The sequence below is a fragment of the Prunus mume genome, linkage group LG5, assembly GCF_029339155.1.
Source record: "Prunus mume cultivar Tortuosa linkage group LG5, ASM2933915v1, whole genome shotgun sequence".
Taxonomy (NCBI): Eukaryota; Viridiplantae; Streptophyta; class Magnoliopsida; order Rosales; family Rosaceae; genus Prunus; species Prunus mume.
In genome coordinates, this window is record NC_142702.1 from 14,228,765 (window position 1) to 14,248,785 (window position 20,021).

Consider the following 20,021-nt stretch of genomic DNA (forward strand, 5'->3'; position numbering starts at 1 on the left):
GTGATATATGGAGGCCAACAAGGGTGATACAGTGCTCTGTTCGATCTTCTAAATCCAAGGAGTTCTCAAAGACTATGGACATCACTTCTTCGTAAGAGTCAGGCTCAAAAACTTCATCTTCTTCCACGATAGAAAGAGAAAAGGACACAACCGCCTTGTAAACTAGGCAGGTACACTGCAAGACTTAGGGCCAGTTTGACATTACTATGCTGTCACAAAATAATCGCTGCCAAATTTGCTATGAGAGAAATCAACAATGAGATAAAGCAGTTTGGCGTTTAGTAACCTTTTTGTTAAAAGTGTTGTTGGTACTGATTTCAGCATAATCATTAAACCTAACGCCCCTTCAAAACTGATTCCTGCATAATCAGAAAATGAAAGTACCTCATTAGCTACTTTTCCTTATAGTTTTCTCTCACAACAATTTTTAACAATAAGTGATATTCTCATAGCTTACCAAAGGAACTGGGCTCCCAAATTTTTTTAAAAATCACTTATCACCCCAAATAAGCAATGTCAAACAGACACTTTGATTTAAACTGGGCCAGTTTGACATTGCTGTGCTGTGAAAATAATCGTTGTTAGATTTGCTGTGAGAGAAATCAGTTTGGAATTTGGTAAACTTTTTTGTTAAAAGTGTTGTTGGTACTAATTCCCGCATAATCAAAAAATGATTCTCACATAATCACTAAACCTAGCGCTTCTTCGAAACTAATTCCTGCATAATCAAATAATGAAAGCATCTCATTAGCTACTTTCCCGGGCTGGGCTTCCCAAAAATTTCAAAAAAATCACATATCACCCCAAATAAGCAATGCCAAACGGGCACTAAGCTTCACCAAAAGCCATTCTGGCCACTCTTAGATACTCAAGTCGACTCAGAAACTTAGTTCGGATACCTTTGTAAACATGAAAATCCTGCGACAAATGAGACAAGAACACGTGTACATAATAATATTCGTATTGATTTATCAAGTGTGTATGTTACAATCTTTGTGGGTATTCTTTTACAAAAATAAAAGAATTTACTCTGATTTGATCTCCAAAAGTGTGTGTGGTTCAAGGTCCCAAGCACTTGATCTTGAATTGGAATTTGAGACTTCGTCAAAGGCCGTTACAGCTTGATCTCGAACACGCCATGACCATGAGTAATGTCACATGGTGGATTGTCTTCAACTTTGGTGGTGAAGGAACCAACACGTGTTTGTTATGCTTGGTGATTCTCCTCGAGCTTGATGAAGAACTTGAGAGTCTAGATGTTGCTTTCGGTAGAGAGCTTTCAAGTTTTCCAAAGTGTGTGTGCCTCTTTTTCTTCAGGTCGTTTCTCACAAATTTGAGCCTAGTATTTATAGGCAAAGAATTGGGTCTTGATTTGGAATTCCAATCTGAATCCCTTGTTTTGTGAGATTGATTTCTGATTTGATTTAATTTGAACTAATTGATTTAATTTAGCTCTTAATTAAGTCAAAATCCTTCATTTAGGGAAATTAACTCATGATTTAGGAACCAAATAAGGTTAATTTATTCCTTTTTGGCATATGATTTCATTTGATTGATGACGCTCTTAGATGCTGACATGTGTCATCTCCAGCGCACACCTTTGTATGCGTGAGTAGACACAGCAATATTGCACACGACCGTTAACACGACACTAATTCGCACGAAATTATCAGATTTGGGTTGAGCTTAATGGGTTGGGTTGAAAACGGTGAACCCGTTAGCTACCCGTTAAGCTAACGGGTTGGGTTGGGTCAATTCGCGAATATTCGCATCCACTCGTTAAAGAGGGTAATTTGGTAGTTTTGCAAAATATTTTTTCTTTTCTTTTCTTCTTCCCCTTTTCCTCTTTAGTTTCCTTCTTTCCGTGTCTGTTTCTTCTTTCTTTTTTGTCTTTTTCCTCTTTCCCCTTTTCCTTTTCTTCTTCCTCCCGTTCTTCTCTTCTTCTCTTCTTCTTTGCTTCTCTGCTTCTTTGCTCTTTTTTGGTCAAGATTCTCTTATGCTCTTCTTCTCTTCACTCAATAGACTCCGGCAGCCCATCCATCACGGATCAAGAAGGAGGTTGTTGGTTTTGGTTCTCTCAGTCAATTTTGAATTTTCTTTCTTCCTCAGTTTATGTAGTTGTTGAGTTTTTAATATATCTGTGTGAGAGAGATATACTATTTTGGGGTGAGAAGACTGAAATAAAGAGGGAAAGAGGGAAGAAAAATTAGGGTTGGGGTTTGGGGGAAAAAAGACAGAGAAGGTGTGTCGGGTAGAGAAACTGTGATAGTTTTTTTTTTTTTTTTCTGGTTTAGTCTTAACGGGTTAACGGGTCGTGTCGGATATTCGCGAATTGTAACGGGTCGTGTTTGGGTCTAGTATTTGTCACCCGTTAACTTAACGGGTCGTGACGTGTTAACCCGTTAACTTAATGGGTTGACACGAACACGACCGAAACCCGTTAATACGACCCGTTTGCCAGGTCTATGCGTGAGTCATATGCCACATGTATTTGTGTAGGACTCACAAATTTTCTAATTTTCTTTGACTAGTGAAATTTTAAATTTTGAGTTTTGACTGTAAATTAGTGAATTTTTATTTCACTAAAATTTCCATGTCTACAACCTTGTTAGCCTTACAGTTATACGTTGAAGTATATTGTCTCTGATTAGGAGGCCACGAACACCCTGATGTAGTAACATCGGTATTTCCAACTAGTTGGCGAGGAGACGGTTCGGTCATGGATCAGAACACAGTGTGGCTTTGTATCAGGGAGTTCTCCTCCAGCTTTGGCATACAGTAAAATAAATTTCGCATGCCAGGGGAAATGGTTTTTCATGTTGGGTCCTCATGAAAAATTAACAAGCATAGAAAAAATATACAGCCATCAAATTAAAGTTACAGAACTTGGTTTTAGATGCTTTACTCTCGATATGAACTAACAACCTACGGTTTTGTTCACTTGTGCTAATCTCTCTCTCTCTCTCTCTCTCTCTCTCTTTTTGGGAATATATTATATATGACAATTCAAGCAACAAGAATTTTACAAGTGATTAAAAGTACCCAATTTACATTTGAATCAGGTCAGGCGCCTCTAAAACGACATGTGCTTATTCATATGGGTCCCCCACAAAATAAACATTTTTCTTTTCAAACTAATCAAAATCCGATACTCAAATATTAACAGAACCCATATGTTTAGGAGAAAAATATGAGCTTTAAACGTCTATATTTCAACAAGTCATTGATTGAAGTTGCAAACAGAAACCACCAGAAAAGGATTAAGCTTCAACCTTGTTACTCATTCTTTCCCAGTAAGTCTTCCTCTCTCCCCCCTTCTCCTTCTTCTATACAGAATTTTTTTTAACCATCCATGATATTCATCTGAGCAAGGTGATTATTTATTTGATATATTTTGTGGCTGCATCAATGAATGTCATAATTGTGGCTGCATCTCATTTGTTTACTGATAGACATTGCTGCGCAGCATCAAAGAATCTGATGGAGAGAAAGAAGAAGAAGAAAGATAGAGAGAAGGGAAGGAAATAAAATATATATATATATATATTTATAATTTTGGATTGATTTGACAATTATGTCCTTGGATTTAATAGTTTTTTTAACAGATGGACTATTTAAGAGCACCTATATTAATGTTATGGACCATGAATGATACAAAAAAAATTTAAGGATGCAATCTGATAGTTTCAGAAATGTCAAAGATGTTTTGTGATAAAAAGCCTTCTTTTCTTTAACCTTGAATGCTGCATTAAAAATATGAGATGCCGTGATGTTCATGGTCGGTGTGAGCTTACTTTATTCAATCAACTTAAAAATGAGATGCCTTGATGTCATGAGATCATGACATCACGAGGCCATGGTCATTTTTTTGATAAATAATGTTGAAAGTTAAACCAAGCCAAAGGAATCCAAAGCCAAGTTTGATACTTTATCCATTTAGTAAAAGCATGAGAGCATTGTCGGCAAGGTTTGCTTTGTTTATTGGTACAATGAGCTTATTTTTGTAAAGGCTAAAATGGACAAAAATGCTCTTATTTATTTTTGGATTTCTTAAGGAATTCTTTATATTTGTATGTCTTTAGTTTGAAAGTTGAGAGGTTTTTCTGTCTTTTTCGAAAAAGTTTTGGCCTTTTCCAAAAGTGAAATTTTTTTATAGCTAAAACCTAAATTTACTATTTTGGTATTACCCTATGAAGCATGCTGTCGGTTGTTGTCTCTGGGCAACTTTTCTCTTTTTTGCTGGAAAGTCTTTATGTCTCTCAAAGAGACGTTGTCTCTATTTGTAATGAGTGTTGTAGCAAAACCTTTATCATTGACGGTGAATTAATCTGTGAGGTTGCTTTAGCTTTTTCTCTCTATTCCTTCTGAGTTTTTTGCTTCAGTCTTCTTCCTTCTATTTTCTTCCGTGTCTGTCTGAGAACATTTTGCTGCTTGAGCATTGAGAAGCTGCGTTGTTGATCCTGGCATTTTGAGTATTTTTTGTTTTACTACAAATAACATCAAAGACAGAATGTATCTTGCACACAGAATTGAGGAATTAAAGTGAGAGAAAGAAGAGAGAAAATGCCAACCCTACCAAGGTTTGTGGTGGTGACATCAAATACCAACGGGAAATACTTGCGGTACATAGATGAAGACATCAAGAACGATGTGCCAGCAGGGTATCTCAAGTTCTCTGGACAAGAGGCAGGGAGCCAATATGCGAAGTTTGAAGTGGAGACGGCAAAGAGTAGCGGCAACAAGGGGCTTGTCCACATTAAGTGTTGCTACAACAACAAATACTGGGTAAGGCGTAGGCTTGATAGCTACTTGATCACTGCTGTGGCTGATGAGCCAGAGGAAGACAAATCTAAGCTCTTGTGTACCTTGTTCGAGCCGGTGTACATAAATGATGATGTCCTAGTCGACGATGATAAAAGCACAAACCATATACTGGTGCTCCGAGTCCGCCATACCGGACGTAAAGAATACCTAACCATTTATCAGGGCAATCAGACCGGCCAATATGAGCCAACGCTCAGCGGCCAAAATAAGCCAGCACTTCGAGGTGGCTTGTACGTAGGAGATAGAGACCCTAACCCCAAGTTGTTCGATGTGTTCACTGTCACCGATTGGGAATCGCTGTTCATGATGCTTCCCAAACATGTGGCGTTCAAGGGCCATAATGGTAACTTGCTCGGCACCCGCTTGAACGAGGTCTTCGCCAGCGCCGATGGAGGCCTTTCCTATTCCTCGGGCAAATTGTGGAGGCTGACCAAGGGCGATTGGATCTGCCTAGACGAAGATAACTCAACCAGCATCCAGAGATTTTCCGTCACTGAAAAAATTACAAGCGACGACTCAGAAGCATACAACAAGGAGGTGAAAGAGCTTGGAGTTTCAAAGGAGATCTATAACGTCACTTTCCGCCTCGGGGAGGCCATGATCTACAACAAGAAGGTTGTCGAAATTGTCATGGGAGAGGCGGTTAACTGTACAGAAGAAACTCAAACTGTAGAGCTGAAGCTCTCGTATAAAAAAACTAGGAGCGGAAGCTTGAAGTCCAACGTGTTCAAGTTGGGCGTCCAAAGAAGCATCGACGGTGAGGTTCCAGTCATCGCAGGCAACGGAAAGATCGAGGTTGATGAGTTTGCAGAATCAGTGGAGAGGAGAAAAACCGGGACAGCCACAACATTCACATGTAATGTAAACGAGGTTGCTGTCTATAAGGTTGTGCTGACGGCAATGGCTATGGTGAAGGTGAGGCTTCTAGCGACCAAGGCTTCTTACGATGTTCCCTTCTCCTATACGGAGCGCGAAACTCTTGCTGACGGGAAAATAATTACCAACGACATGGATGATGGGGTTTATTGTGGCACCAATACCTTCAACTTCAAGTTCGAGACCACAGAAGAAAAGCTTTAACATTTCACCAGTCAGCCAATACACTGTAATTCCAGCAGACTACCTTCACATACAGCTATAGAATATGGATTGTCGAATGTCTTCAAAAACCTGTTGTGAGCTTAATAAAACTTTCTTCTTCTTCATCTTCCTTGAATTTGACTGTTCCCGAATTAAATTAACCAAAAAAATAATAATAATAAATTAAAAGAAGTTTTCAATGGGATTACTTGTACATTGCTTGGATTTGTTTCCAGCTCAATAAATCAAAGGGCAACTGGACAAAAGATGTTTTATATTTAGACTGTCTTAATTAAAGGCAACTTTCCATCGGCCAACAGTCATTGTTCTTTTAGATTAGGTGTGACGACACCATTCTATGCTCAGGCCCAACACCTCTGGACTCCATCAAGGACAAATAAGGAAAGACATGCCTATTGTCAAAAAGAGTCACGTGTGTGTAACGTGACCACATTTTGTTGCAGTTTTACCACCTAGAGAATTGCTATCCACAATCGCTCAAAAGCGACCGTGAGGATGTTGCCCGTATACTAGAGCCGGTCCTGGATTTTCTAAGGTCCAGGGCAAATTTTCTCAAGTGTGCCCTTTTATACAAATTAAACACTAAAATTAAAAAAATTATTTATTAACTAATTAATTTTATTAAAATTATAAGAATTTACAAAAGATAAGGAAGAACACTTTGGTGCCTCATTAAAACCTTGTTTGGGGAAAACCCAATGGGATAAAACTCCAAACAAAAGAAAAAGAGTACCCCACATTGTAAACATTGTATTCAAAAACAAAAACCACATATTTGAGTACATGCTTCCTCCCCAATCTCCGTAAGCATTTCTTGATTTGATCATTCTTCTTTTCATCCTCCACAATGGATCAAGACTATCCCAAACTCGTGGATTGTAACACCCCGACTCAAAATTTATTTCATGTTTTAATTAATTTGAGTGAAATTACGAATTTACCCTTAGGATAGGGGTATTTTGGTCATTTTCTTATTCGGAAGGAATTTTGGAATTCCGGCTATACCATTATGTAGGTCGTACTGAGATGAGTTCGTAAAGACGTAGTGGGCTCAAATGGGAGTTGTAACGAGAGAGTTATGATCGAATGAAACTCAGTGGCATAATCGTAATTATTTGAAAAAGGGATTTTTGGATAAAAGTCAGAAATGCCCTCCTTTTTTCTCTCTCTCTCCCAGTGCTCTCTCTCTCCGTCGAAACCCCCATGTAGCAGCCGCGACGCTCCGCGAGCCGCCACCGCCAAGTCCGCCCACGTTTGGGGCGGGCGATCCCAAAATGACCGCCAATCTCCGCGCCCATCCTCACTGTTCTCGATGCCGACGGCAGCCACACCACCGGATTTTTGCAGAAAACCGACGAGTTTCGAGAGGAAAATTCCAGAGTTCGATCTCTCTCTTCCGCCGCCATTTTTGGTGATCAGGTATGGAAATCCACTTATTCCTCGAGCTCTAGCTGATGGTTGAGTAGGATTTCAATAATTTTGAGCCTAGATTGTCTGATTTTCGAGTTAGGGTTCGGCCGGTTTTGGGATCACGATTCCGGCCACTTCCGGTCAGTTTTTAGGGTATGCCCAAGAACAAAAGTAACTCCAAATAGGGTGTTACACCTAAGATAGGAGTCTTGAGTCGAGATTTTGAGATTTTACGACAATGCTTAATTGCTTTGGACACCCACGAGCTGCCAGCGCGTGTGGCGGCACGTGGGCAATGTGGCTCACGGGCATTTTTGTCCCAATGCAATCCCCTTGATGTCACGAGCGCATAGGTGTGCTCGGATTCCAATTTGGTTAATGTTTGAGTCTCGAACGGATATCACCTATTACGCGTTATCCGGGTTCGATAGGTTTGGACCGTTGGATGGTCTTAAATTTATTATATGTTGATCTAGGTATTCCTAGGATTGTGTAGGATCCGACGGATTGTAAAACGGAGTCCTGGGTACGCCGGAAATGCCAACCCTAGGGTTAGGTTTATAGTCGTCGTCCGATCTTGCGATAGTTAGCGATCCGACTGTCCGATCTGGACCAAACTTGTAGGACGTGTGTCCTAAGCCTTGTAGAATCTATAGGAACTTTTGGAACAGGATTTGGAGGTGGTGGGCCCCACGGGCCAGTTTGATCAAGGTTGGGTAGTTTGACCCTGTGTTGACCGTGAGACTTCCTAGGTAGTGTTACCTTCCTAGGAAGATTAAAATGACCGTAGTGACAGGTCTTGATTGTATGTGGGATTAGGATATTAGTTTATAATTCTAAATTAGGGGATTATCGGATGTTAGATTGTTGTTGAGGCTTCTACAATATTAGAAATTAATATATATAGTTATGTGTGTATATAAAGGTGTAAAAAGGAGTTTATAATGTCTGTTTGAAGTGTTATATCCACTACCCTATGTACCTCCCCGGATATTGATTACACGTAAGTACCACCCTATGATGTTAACGTCGCACGTGTCGTAGGAGTAGCCGGCGTGTTGACACCATACGTGGCATTGGTATATCCGCGATAGGAGATATGTGATATTGTGTTGACGCGTCACACGTGTCATAGGAGTAGCCGACGTGTTGACAGACCCCACGTGGCGATGGTATATCCGGCATATGGGGAGATATGTAATATTGTGTTGAGGTCGCACGTGTTGTAGGAGTAGCCGGCGTGTTGACACACCCCATACGTGGCGTTGGTATATCCGGCGATGGGGAGGTATGTGATATTGTGTTGAGGTCGACGTGTCGTCGGAGTAGTGGCGTGTTGATGCACCCCATACGTGGCTTTGGTATATCCGCGATGGGGAGATATGTGATATTGTGTTGAGGTCGCACGTGTCGTAGGAGTAGTCGGCGTATTGACAGACCCCATACGTGGCGTTGGTATATCTAGGGTATGGGGAGATATGTGATATTGTGTTGAGGTTGCACGTGTCGTAGGAGTAGCCAGCGTGTTGACAGACCTCATACGTGGCGTTGGGATATCCGGCGTATGGGGAGATATGTGAGATTGTAATTGGTGATTGTGATTTAAAGTATAAGGGTTTTAGGAAAGAACTACATGTGGCTTGATCCCTTAGTAAGGGTACGTAGGCAGCCTATGGTTACTAGGTGCAGCCACGAGCTAAACTTTGCTCTTATTGTTTAATTGAGATTAGTTCGGACCTCATCGTTGGTCCTGAAATTTGGGTGAAAACGAGATGCGAGTATGATAGGAGGTTAAAACCTCATATGTTGGTGTTCACCCGTTTTGCGTTTACTCCTATGATGGAAGGGCAAAGTTCCCCACTGCCTTGAGAACCATAGACTGGTCAACAAGTCAGCTTTCTTTGGTGTGCGAGCGTGCCACTACTAATAATAAAAATTCTAGCAGACTTAGTTTGGAATGGATAACTTGCGCCCCAAGTTACTGATTTCTGCAAACAAACGATTGTGAATTTGGGTGAGGAATATCTCCCAAGTAAGTTCTTTTCTTGCCTCAGACTGGTGAGGACTTTAACAATTTATCTCAGTATAAAGAGGTTGTTCTGGCCAGAATGGTTGATGGAATTTAAACTGCTTTTCAGGAGGAACCTGCCTTTTACAAAACTATAACAATAAATACTCATGCTAGAGAGAGATGAAGATACAACTGGAACTTGATTCTGTCGAGATGGAAGGTTACGATCCGGCCGGACTGGAAATGCCGGGCCGGATCGACCGTTGACACCTTTGACTGCTAGGTTTCAATCATAAATCGATACCAAAGGTTGATTCTGGCGAGCTTCAATGTACCTTAAGCTTTTGTGAAGCTTCCGAGTAATGTGGTTTCTTGATCTGCAGGCGAAGTGATTTTGAGGACATCAGTGGGCTAGAGACTGCACTATATATTTTGTTGAGGTTTTCCATATTTGGAGAGAACTCAAGCTCTACCTGCCTTGGTTTTTTTTTGAACCAAATTTGTAACGAGAGAAATCTCGTTTTGAATGACTTACTTCTTAAGTCTGAGCCTTGGGAATTCTGATCTGAAGCTGGTTTTACTTGAAACTCAAGTGGGCTTGTTGGTTGATTTTGAGTTGTCTATTTGGCTGATGATTTCCTTGTGTAGGATTTTTGTTTGATTGGATGATGAATTTTTTGTGTGTCCTACCCTGTTCACTCCTTCTTGTATTTATAGTAAAATGTTTTTCTGGAGTATGGTGATCCTGTTTAATATTGGGCGGCAAAAAGATATCTCCCCTTTTCTCTTCTTTAATGGAAAGAAAGAAAATAGGATTTCATCAGTTTTGGCAGATAGGCTCTCAAATAGGCAATCACTTCCCTGTTTTTCTTGAAAAAGAACCTAATCTCTTTTCCCAATTTCAACTGCCTCTTGTGAGATTTCACCCGTGATGGTTAATTTGACTTCTTTTCTGGACAGCTTCCTGCTTTCCTGCTTATCTTTCTCGAGATTGTAACTTGCTTATCTCTTTGGGAAAATTTCCTTCTCTGTAAAATAGAAAAAATCTCTGAATATATATATATATATATATATATATGTAAGAGGGATTTGATCTTCAGGGTTTTGGTTTTTCAGAACACTTGATGTCATAAACTTTTCAATCACTTCTTCTATGATAGTTGCCATTGCTGACTTTTCTTTATCCCAGAGATGTCACGTGGGATTGTTTCCTATTTTTGGGCTTCCCTTTTTATCACATCGGGCCTGTGAGGCCCAGGTTAGCTTTGTTTGCTTTGATGAGCTTTGGCTGGGCTTTTCTGGTTTTTGGGCTTCCATCTTCTTGTTTCTCGAAGACCAAATTGCTTTGATTTTTTGCACCTTACTCTGGGCCTTATTTTAGGCTGAGTGTGTCAATTTTTAGGCCCAAACAATGCCTTAAGTCCGAATCGTTTTGGAACGATTTGGACTTAAATGATATGGCCATTAAATTGGCGCGTGGTAAATTCCTCTGTTACCCCACGTCGCCACTCTTCCCCACTAAGCTAGTGCCCGGCGATTTTCATTACTAGCTCTTTATTAGCTAGTCAATATCGGTGACGCTTTGTCTTCTCACGTCATTGTTCTACTCTTTCCCACGTTTTCGCTTCTTAAAAGAAACTTAAAAACCACTGCTCCTGTTCACCAAAACCTTAGCACTTTCGACTTCATTCTTCTTGAGCTTTCTTTCTTTTGATAACTCCTTTCGCTCAATCCGCCTTGCCCTTCCTGCCAACCTTCCTTTTAGAAAAATAACTCCGAGAAATGTCTTCCCGAAATCCCGTGCTCCTTCCTCTGTTCCAGTCCCTCCAGTTACATTATTGGGATAGATAAGCATGAGATAGAGGTTAGGAGCAAGCTCCATCCTTTTGCCCAGAAAAACCTAGATGAAAATGTCCTCCATTTGTTTGAAAATACCTTAGTGCTGGGGCCTCACTGGTTTGGTCTCGTTCCTCCCGAGATGACGGAGTGATGAAGAAGGATGCTGAGGCCCCTCTATGTTTCGAGAGTTCTTCACTGGCTTCTCATTCTTGGGTTAGCAAGAATTTGAGCCATTCGTTCCCATCTAGTGAAGTGAGAAACAGTCCGATCAAGTAGGTGATTTGATTGATGTGCTTCTTCCCGATTTGGGGCTCACTGAAACGGGCTGGAATTTATGACGCCATACTTCTCAGGCAATCTATCAACAGAGATGAGAACTCGCTTTGCTCTGTGTTTCGGAATTCGCCAAGAATACCTTCGACTTTCGTATAGGCCCCATGGCTCCAACTCTGCGGATATGGCTCAGATTTTTGGTTTTAGGCCTCATAGAAGACTGTTGATGTTGTCGGTGATTACCACCGAAGAAAAACCAGTGAAGCTAGCCAAGCCATTCAACATTTCTCCATACGATCAACTGTAATTGCTCCTTCTCCAATTATCTCCGAAAATTGATCTTGAGAAGGACAAGGACTAGCAGTATGTTGTTTCTTATGTATTGGCTGAACAGTTTATTCTTGCCTAATCGCTCTTCTGCGATTCGCTGAGTATAGACATCCGCGAAGTTTGCATAATCCTGCGATGTTGGACTCGGGCCTGATTACGGCTCATCTATTCAAGAACTCGCATCGCCACCCCTGGAGTACCCGCAATCTGCCTGGTGCCTTACGGATGATTCAGATCGCTGCGAGTCTATTTTCTGAATTGAGGTTTCGGACATAGTTTTGCACGAGGATCGAGTTACGCTCAACCTTTGTTGTCGTGAAGCCCTCAAGAGGTCAATTGATGAGTACGATGTTCTTGAGCATTGTACCAAGAGGTCTGCAGTGGTGATCGGAGAACCTATCCTTGGTTTCGGCTGGACATCGTCTGTTTGAGAAGGAGCCAAGAAGAATCTGCCAGACTGATTTGGAAGAAGTTCTGAGTGTGACCTTACCAGAGATCGCCTCATGGAGGAGGAAAGCCTCCAAATTATCATTTGGGGCGGAAGTCTATCATCCCAACCTGTAAGGCGGCTTGGCTGCCCTCGGCTCATACCTCTCAAGTCATATGAAGTTGCAATCGGGCTCTTCTTGGAGGGATGCAGATGACTTGGAGGTCCACAAAGATGCAGTGTGCATGAATAAGATTAACAATAATGCAGATCCCTTTATCCTTCATGGAACCCGAATTCTTGCGATTCTGCGGAGTTTGATGCTTGGTGGAAGGCCGATTCGTGATCTGCACGCTTCTAGTACCGCACTTCAGGTTCTCTTTAAGGGTTGGGACAACTGGACTGTCCATGCAGACGAGGAGACTCACAAATTCATGGTGCAGACCATTAAAGACATCAATGTGCAAGTTATAGAAGGTAATTTCTCAGTGCATGTTGTTGCCCATTCTGATTTTAGTGATGATGCTAATCTTTTATTCTGTCTGTAATCAGATCCCTCTTTGACAAAGAATATTGGTAGCCGACTTGCCCAGAGTGAAGAGGTGTTTGGTAAGTTTTGATGTTTGTTCAGCTTCTCCTATTACTCCTCTACCTGGATTGACCCTTGACTTTGTTTTCTGCATAGTTAATTCATTATTGCTCTTTGGGGATCTGGAGCTGCCCTCCGGGGATGGGGAAGAGGAAGAGGAAGAGGAAGAAGATCAGGTAGAACAGACTCTGTTGAGGCCACTTCTCCTGTTAGAAGAAAAAGAAAAGAAACCTTGTCTGTGACTCAGGTATTCTTTTGAGTTTAGCTTTTTGAGTTCTTCATAATCCTGTTCTGTCATAATTTTAAGGCTCATTTTCTGTTTGTTGCAGCTGGAAGTCCTTCTCCTCCTCTTACTAAGTCAAAAAGACTTAGAAAGAAGATTGTAGAAGAATATGTGGCCCCAGAGGGAACTAGGGCAGTTCCTACCACCACTTCTGGCACGGATGATGATCGAGAGAGGCTTTGGCTGTGGAGCAAGAAAGGGAGCTAGAAGAGCTAGAAGAAGTAGGAGAGGAGCCTCAAGAGAAGGCCAAGACAGTGGAAGAAGAGGTGAGTTTTATACTTTTGGCAGTATTTGTTCTTGCTGCACTTTTATTTCTTCATTCGACTTGCATCTGTAGGATGAAATTCTGCTGAGGTGATAGCGGAGAGCATTGCCTTGGCTCGGGCGGCAGGAAGATATAGGGACAGGGCTAACTAACTCCGAGGTGGCCCTTTTGATGATCAGAGGTAGAACATTCTCTGCTGCTCCAACGGTGAGGACCGGAAGGAGCAATCCGGATCGAGCACGGGAGCAGAACAAGTGATTCTGCTCCTGAAACCGTAGTAGAAGTGGCGGCCGCTGTTCGGCTTTATGGTGAGTTCGCCCTTACTCTGTCTTTTCCTATCTTGTGTGGTTTTGTCCTATTCCTTCTTCTCTCTCGACCCTCAAACCTTTACAGGTAGAAATACCAAAAGCTGCTGGGATCTTGGCGGTGAGGACTACCCCTCGCACCTCCGATTATTCTGTGAGTGTTTTTGTACTTTTTGTCTTCTTCTTTTCTGCCTGGTTTTAACTTATGCTTCCTTCCACAGATGCCTATTCATTCCCTTGCAGTTCATCTGCCACGGCCTCTTTTCTTGACCGGGTGGCTTGAAGCCATGGACCTAGATGCCCAGTGGATAGGTTGGAAAAGCTCAGCTCTCCTGTAGGCAAGATAAAGTCCAGGCGTGGAAGAGGCAATGGAGAGATCAAGATCCGATCTCGAGATGAATGAGGCGAGAGGCCTTTGACCGGTGATGAAGGATCTGGATCTGCTGCACAGGCAGAACATGGCCCCAAAACCCATACTCTAGATGAGCCTTGGCTTGGCAAGGGATGTGCACAACCTTCACGACCGTTATGAAGATCTGAGGCCCACCTTCAAAACCTCAGTTTTGCAAGGCCACTCACGAAGCCAACTTGGCTGACTTAGCAAAGCGGAACTGGACCGGATGGTTGCGAGTATAAAGAAGCCAAAGCTCTGCAGACAAATTGGAGAAAGCAGTTGCGGGCTTCAAAAGCAATTAGCGAGCGCCGGGAAGTGCAGCATAGGCTCGGGGCTGGATTGAGCTCCAAGACCAAGGCCACCTTCCTTGTGCAGAGCATGGTTGCGGCTTCTAGGCCAGCCTTGGAGATTGCAGAGGCTTCAATTCATCAGGGTGTGCTGCTCCAAAAAGAACTTTCTATCAAGAAAACCAATCTGCAGGAGACTCTCAGAAAATTAGGATTTTGATTTTGTTATCTTCGCTTTTTTATGAACAGTGCCATGGGGAAAGCCCTACGGCTTATTTATTTTAAATAAAGTTTATTTTTGTTGCAACTCTAGTTTTCGATTTTTATTGATGAAATAAACAGAAAACAGAAGTAGAAGTACAAAAAGGAACAAACTCAAAATAATTCTAGAACAAAGGTAATTTTAAAAGGAATCAAAAGATTTTTAGTGTAGTCTTGTGTCTATCCCAGGGTCTGTTTGTACAGCCTGCAAATCCCACATGGTTGGATAAAACTTTTTTAACCATTTGCCATTGATTGGGGCAGTATGAATTTCTCCATCCCTATCTTGCAACCTGTATGCCCCCATTCCGAGGATCTGATTGATTATGAAAGGGCCTTCCCATGTGGGTGACCATTTTCCATAACCAGCCACATGTTTTCCAAGGGGCAGAACTGCTTTCAGACTATCTCTCCTTCTTCAAAACTCTTGTGCTTGCATCTAATCCTTCCAGTTCCAACAGCATGGCCTGGGAGTAGTTTTCTCCTACTAAGTTATGTTGGTGAGCAATTACGAGGGACTGAACGGCTATCTCCATAGGCAGAATTGCATCATGACCGTAGGTTAACGCATAGAGTCGTGCGATTGCTTCACTTTTTGAAGTTCTATATGCCCACAGAGTTTCTGACAGCTTCTCATGCCATTGTTTTGGATTCTTCTCAAGCATTTTCTGATAATGTTGATGATCACTTTGTTGCTTGATTCTGCCTGTCCATTGGCTTGGGCATAATAAGGAGTGGATTGGAGCAGTCTGATTTTGAATGCCTCTGCCATGTCCAGCATTTCTCTGGATATGAAAGAGGATCCTCTATCAGTTGTGATTGATTCTGGGATGCCAAATCTTTGTATAATCTGTTCTTCTATGAAAATGATGATCTCTTGAGATGTAGTGGATTTAACAGCCTTGGCTTCTACTCACTTAGTGAAATAGTCTGTGGCAACAATGATAAAGCAGTGCTGCTGGCTGGATAGATCTTGCCAATGAGGTCCATTGCCCATCCTCTAAAGGGCCATGGCTTTACTACTGGATTCATGTGAACTGATGGAGCCTGCTGGATTGGACCGTGTCTTTGACAAGATTCACATCCCTTGGAATAGTTAATGCAATCTTTCATCATGGTTGGCCAGAAGTAGCCATATCTTTTAATTAACCAGCACATTTTCCTCCCACCTTGATGTGCTCCATAGATTCCTTCATGGGTTTCCCCCATGACTTTCATGTATTCTTTCTTTCCGAGGCACCTTAAAAGCACCTCATCCTTACTTTTTCGGATCAAATCTTCATTCCACATAAGGTAGTATAAAGCCATGATTCTGATTCTCTTTTCATAGGGCAGAGTTGGATATCGTAAATAGGTCATGATAGGATTTCTCCAATCATCTTCAGTGATTGTGGCAGAATTGACATCTATTTCCATTCCTCTGGTCAGAATAGATGGTAGGCTTTTCTTCCCTATCCTGATGATTCTTTGTACACAATCTTCGGGCATTTGTACGCCTGTTGCCGCCTGAGCCAATTCATTGGCTGCAAAATTTTCTTCCCTTGGGATATGTTCCCAAGTGGCTTCTCTGAATTCTGTCAGAAGATTCCAATCTGCCACCAAGTAGACGGCTAGAGAAGGGCTTAGGCACTTGTATTCCCCAGCAATTTGTTTTAAAACCAGCATGGAATCTCCCAGAATTTCCACAGATTGGATTCCTAGTTCTACCAACATTTCCAAGCCAATGATTAAGGCCTCATATTCTGCCCTGTTGTTGGTACACTGGAAATCAATTGGAAAGAGTAGCATGTCGATTCCAAGTGGTTCTTCCAAAACAATTCCTGTCCCGGAAGCTATATCCGTTTTTGATCCATCAAAGTATAACTTCCAAGGTGCAAGATGAACTGAATAGATAGGATTGTTGAGGCAGGTGTGAGCTCTGGTTAATAGATCTGCATTTGCTATGTCTAAAGAGTCCATATTTTCAATCTCCTCCCGGGATGATCTGCTAGGAAGTCTGCCACAGCTTGTCCTTTGTGACTTTCGAGGAACATATCTGAAAGCAAATTCTGTCAAGGCCAAGGTCCATTTTCCAACCTGCCTCTCAGCATTGGTCTTGTTAGCATGTATTTGATCAGATCTGTTTTGGCAATGATATAGATGGTGTATGGCAGCATGTAATGTCTGAGCTTTACAGCAGTGAAGTACAAGGCTAGGAAAAGTCTTTCAATTGCAGAATATTTTCTTTCCACCTCTGTTAGAGTTCTGCTTAGGTAGTAGACTGCCTGTTCCTTCCCTTCCTTGTTATCCTGAACCAATAAACTTCCAATGGATATTTCTGATGCAGATATATAGAGCTTGAGTGGTCTGCCTTTCTTTGGTGGGGACAGAACTGGTGGATTTGAGAGGTAATGCTTGATTTCCTCAAAAGCTTGTTGGTGCTTGTTCTTCCCACTTAAAGGTTTGTTCCTGTTTCAATCTTAACAAAGAAGAGAAAGGCTGGATCTTTCCTGTAGAATTGGATATAAATCTCCTTAAAAAATTAATTTTTCCTAAGAGACTTTGCAATTCCTTCTTGTTCCTAGGCGGCAAAGCTTCTATGATGGATTTTGCTTTGTTTTTGTCAATCTCTATGCCTCTTTGGTGGACCAAGAATCCTAGGAAATTTCCCGCTTGAATTCCAAAAACGCACTTCATTGGGTTCATTTTCAGTTTATATTGCCTCATTCTTAGGAATGCTCTTTTTAGATTTGTCATGTGGTTTCCCTCCTCTGGTGATTTAATCACCACATCATCAATATAAACTTCCAAGGAATGCCCTATCATATCATGGAAAACAGAATTCATTGCCCTTTGATAGGTAGCCCCTGCATTTCTCAAGCCAAAAGGCATTACAGTGTATTCAAAAGCACCTATATGTCCTGGACACATGAAGGCTGTCTTGTGGATGTCTTTTTCTGCCATCATGATCTGATTGTAACCTGCGTTGCCATCCATAAAAGATAGCATCTGGTTGTGGGCAGCTCCATCTACTAGCATGTCTGCCATTGGCATAGGGTACTCATCCTTGGGAGAGGCCTCATTCAGATTTCTGTAATCCACAGATTGCCCGAGCTTTTTCTTTTAGAACTGGTACAATATTAGCCACCAATCAAAGCATAGATGGTGGCCTGATGAATCCTGCCTTGAGCAGCCTTTCTATTTCTTCCTTGACTTTCAGTTCTGTGTCCATGGACATCCTTCTTCTGGCCTGTTTGACTGGAAGGTATCCCTCTTTGATTGGCAGCTTGTGTTCTACCAATTCCCTATCTAATCCTGGCATCTCATGATAATGTCAAGCAAAACAATCTTTGAACTCTTGTAGAAGTGTAATGAGTTCATTCTTAAGTGGTTCTTTCAATAGTGCACTGATAAAGGTAGGCCTTGGATCCTCCCCTGTTCCTAAGTTTATTTCCTGCAAAGGATCTTCTACTTCTAGAGTCATCCGGCATGGTGCGAAATCTAACACTTCCTCCTGTAGTTCCTCTTCCTCCTGGCCTTCCGTGCTTTCATGAGTGAATTATGCCATATTGATGGCTGGATTCTGCACAAAAAGCTTTCTTTCCTCCCAGTATATCAACAATCTTTTTGTAATGGACCGGATTGCTCGATCCTTTTCTTGTTGATTGGGACTAAACATCGGAGTTTTGGAAGTTTAGGACAAAAGGTCTGTTCCAATCCTCCAAAGAGTTGGCTAGACCTTCTTCAATGAGCCTCTGGGTCGTGACACCATGGGGACGGCCATTCTGGTTGACTCCAAAGAAGGTGAAAGGACCAAGGTCATCATGATAGTACCTTGCCTCACAACACATGGCAGAAGGTAGAAACGGCCGTGGATCGGCCTCTATTGTCTCCATGTAGCCTTCTTCATTCCATAAAGCTAACTGTTGATGAAGAGTGGAAGGAACACATAGACTCTGATGAATCCAGTCTCTGCCAAGCGATTGCATTGTAAGTGGTAGAAGTAGTATCTACCACAAAGAATGCAACCTTCAGCTTCTTGCTTCCTACTAAAACATCCACATCCAGGATCCCAAGGGTTTTGGTGATGCCCCCTACGAAATTGGTGACGGTCAAGCGGGTTGGAATTAAATCCCTTTCTGTTCTGCCCATTTTGCTCAGCATTCTGTGAGGCAGAAGGTTGATGGCTGCACCTCCATCTACCATAATTTTGGGGATAGGAACACCCCCAAAGTTTGCTGTTATAAACAAGGGTCTGAGGTGGTTTGCCATATCTTTGGTTGGTTTGGAGAAGCAAAGCTGACATGCTTGATTTGTTGGTGGTTCCTTACGTACTAGGATTGCTGCTTTGGCCTCTCTTCCGCTTCGCCAACCTGCATTCAAAACTCTCTTGGGAAAATACATCTCCGTCTGCAGTGTTTTTCGTCCCTCTATCGCCCGAATTTTTCTGCGGAATGAACACCATATTGATGCCTAGGTCAGACGTAACAAGTCCTCCAATTATGCACCAAAGGCCTCAGTTTGCATCCAACTCTCCGTCATAATCCATCATTCTCCACCGTACTCCTCCGTCCATTCTCCCAGTTCTTACATTTGAGGAGTGCATTATAGTCATTTGCAGATGGTTCATAATCCATTGCTCCTCTTCATACTCCTCAGCCCAATCCTCTTGTCCTTCTCCTGGAATAGGATCGGTTTTTTCCTCTGGTTGGGGAGTGTTAAGTAGATCTTCGAGATGAAGGCAGGATGGATAGAAGGTTTCTCTAAGGATTACTGCTTTCGTCAACCTCTGTGGTTGAGATATTGCTTGTTACATGCTGGGAAGTACTTGGCTCTTTCCTTTTCGCATTGGCCTCTGGAAGCACACATGCGTTTTCTTATTATTGAGGAATGTGCGATCTTGTCTCTGAACCCTCCTCCTTTGAGTTCTTGTTAGTTCCATTGTTGGTCTGCCATTCTTCCCCAGAATACCACCGCCTTCAATGATGGCATCCAAAGGTTTCTCACTTAGGGCATTTTTATTGATATTTCCTCCTTGGGTGCTTAGTCATTCTTCTCTTTGGATTGGGACAGTGCAGGGTAGTTTCTCTGTCTGGCTCTATCATGGGGCGTGGTTCCAATCCGGTCAAAAACACTTGGAGTGGGTAGTTCTGCTTTTCCGGGACTACTTCCGGCTCATCCTCACACTTGCACTGCTGCAGAGCACTACTCAGTGAAATGGTTGGTTTTGGTCTCTTCATAGTCTCTTTTGAAACTATTCTGCTTCTCTGGAGCCACCTCTATAGTGGTCTGTCCTTCTTTCGTTTTGGCCAACTTAGGTTGACCATATTAACTTGTGGTGGGGAAAAGGGTGCGTGGTGACGGATTGAGGTTTTTCTGCCAGCTTTAGCCTTCCTGCTGTTATCCCTTCCTGTATGACATCTCTGAAAACAACACAACTATT

At 42.1% G+C, this 20,021-nt stretch overlaps 1 protein-coding gene across 1 annotated transcript; it reads left to right on the forward strand.

Moving 5' to 3' along the window:
* Positions 1-4,563: 4,563 nt before the first annotated feature.
* LOC103343554 (uncharacterized) lies at positions 4,564-5,904 on the forward strand. The gene has a single exon (XM_008247211.1). It carries the CDS (start codon positions 4,564-4,566, stop codon positions 5,902-5,904), a length of 1,341 nt encoding a protein of 446 aa, XP_008245433.1.
* Positions 5,905-20,021: the final 14,117 nt, after the last annotated feature.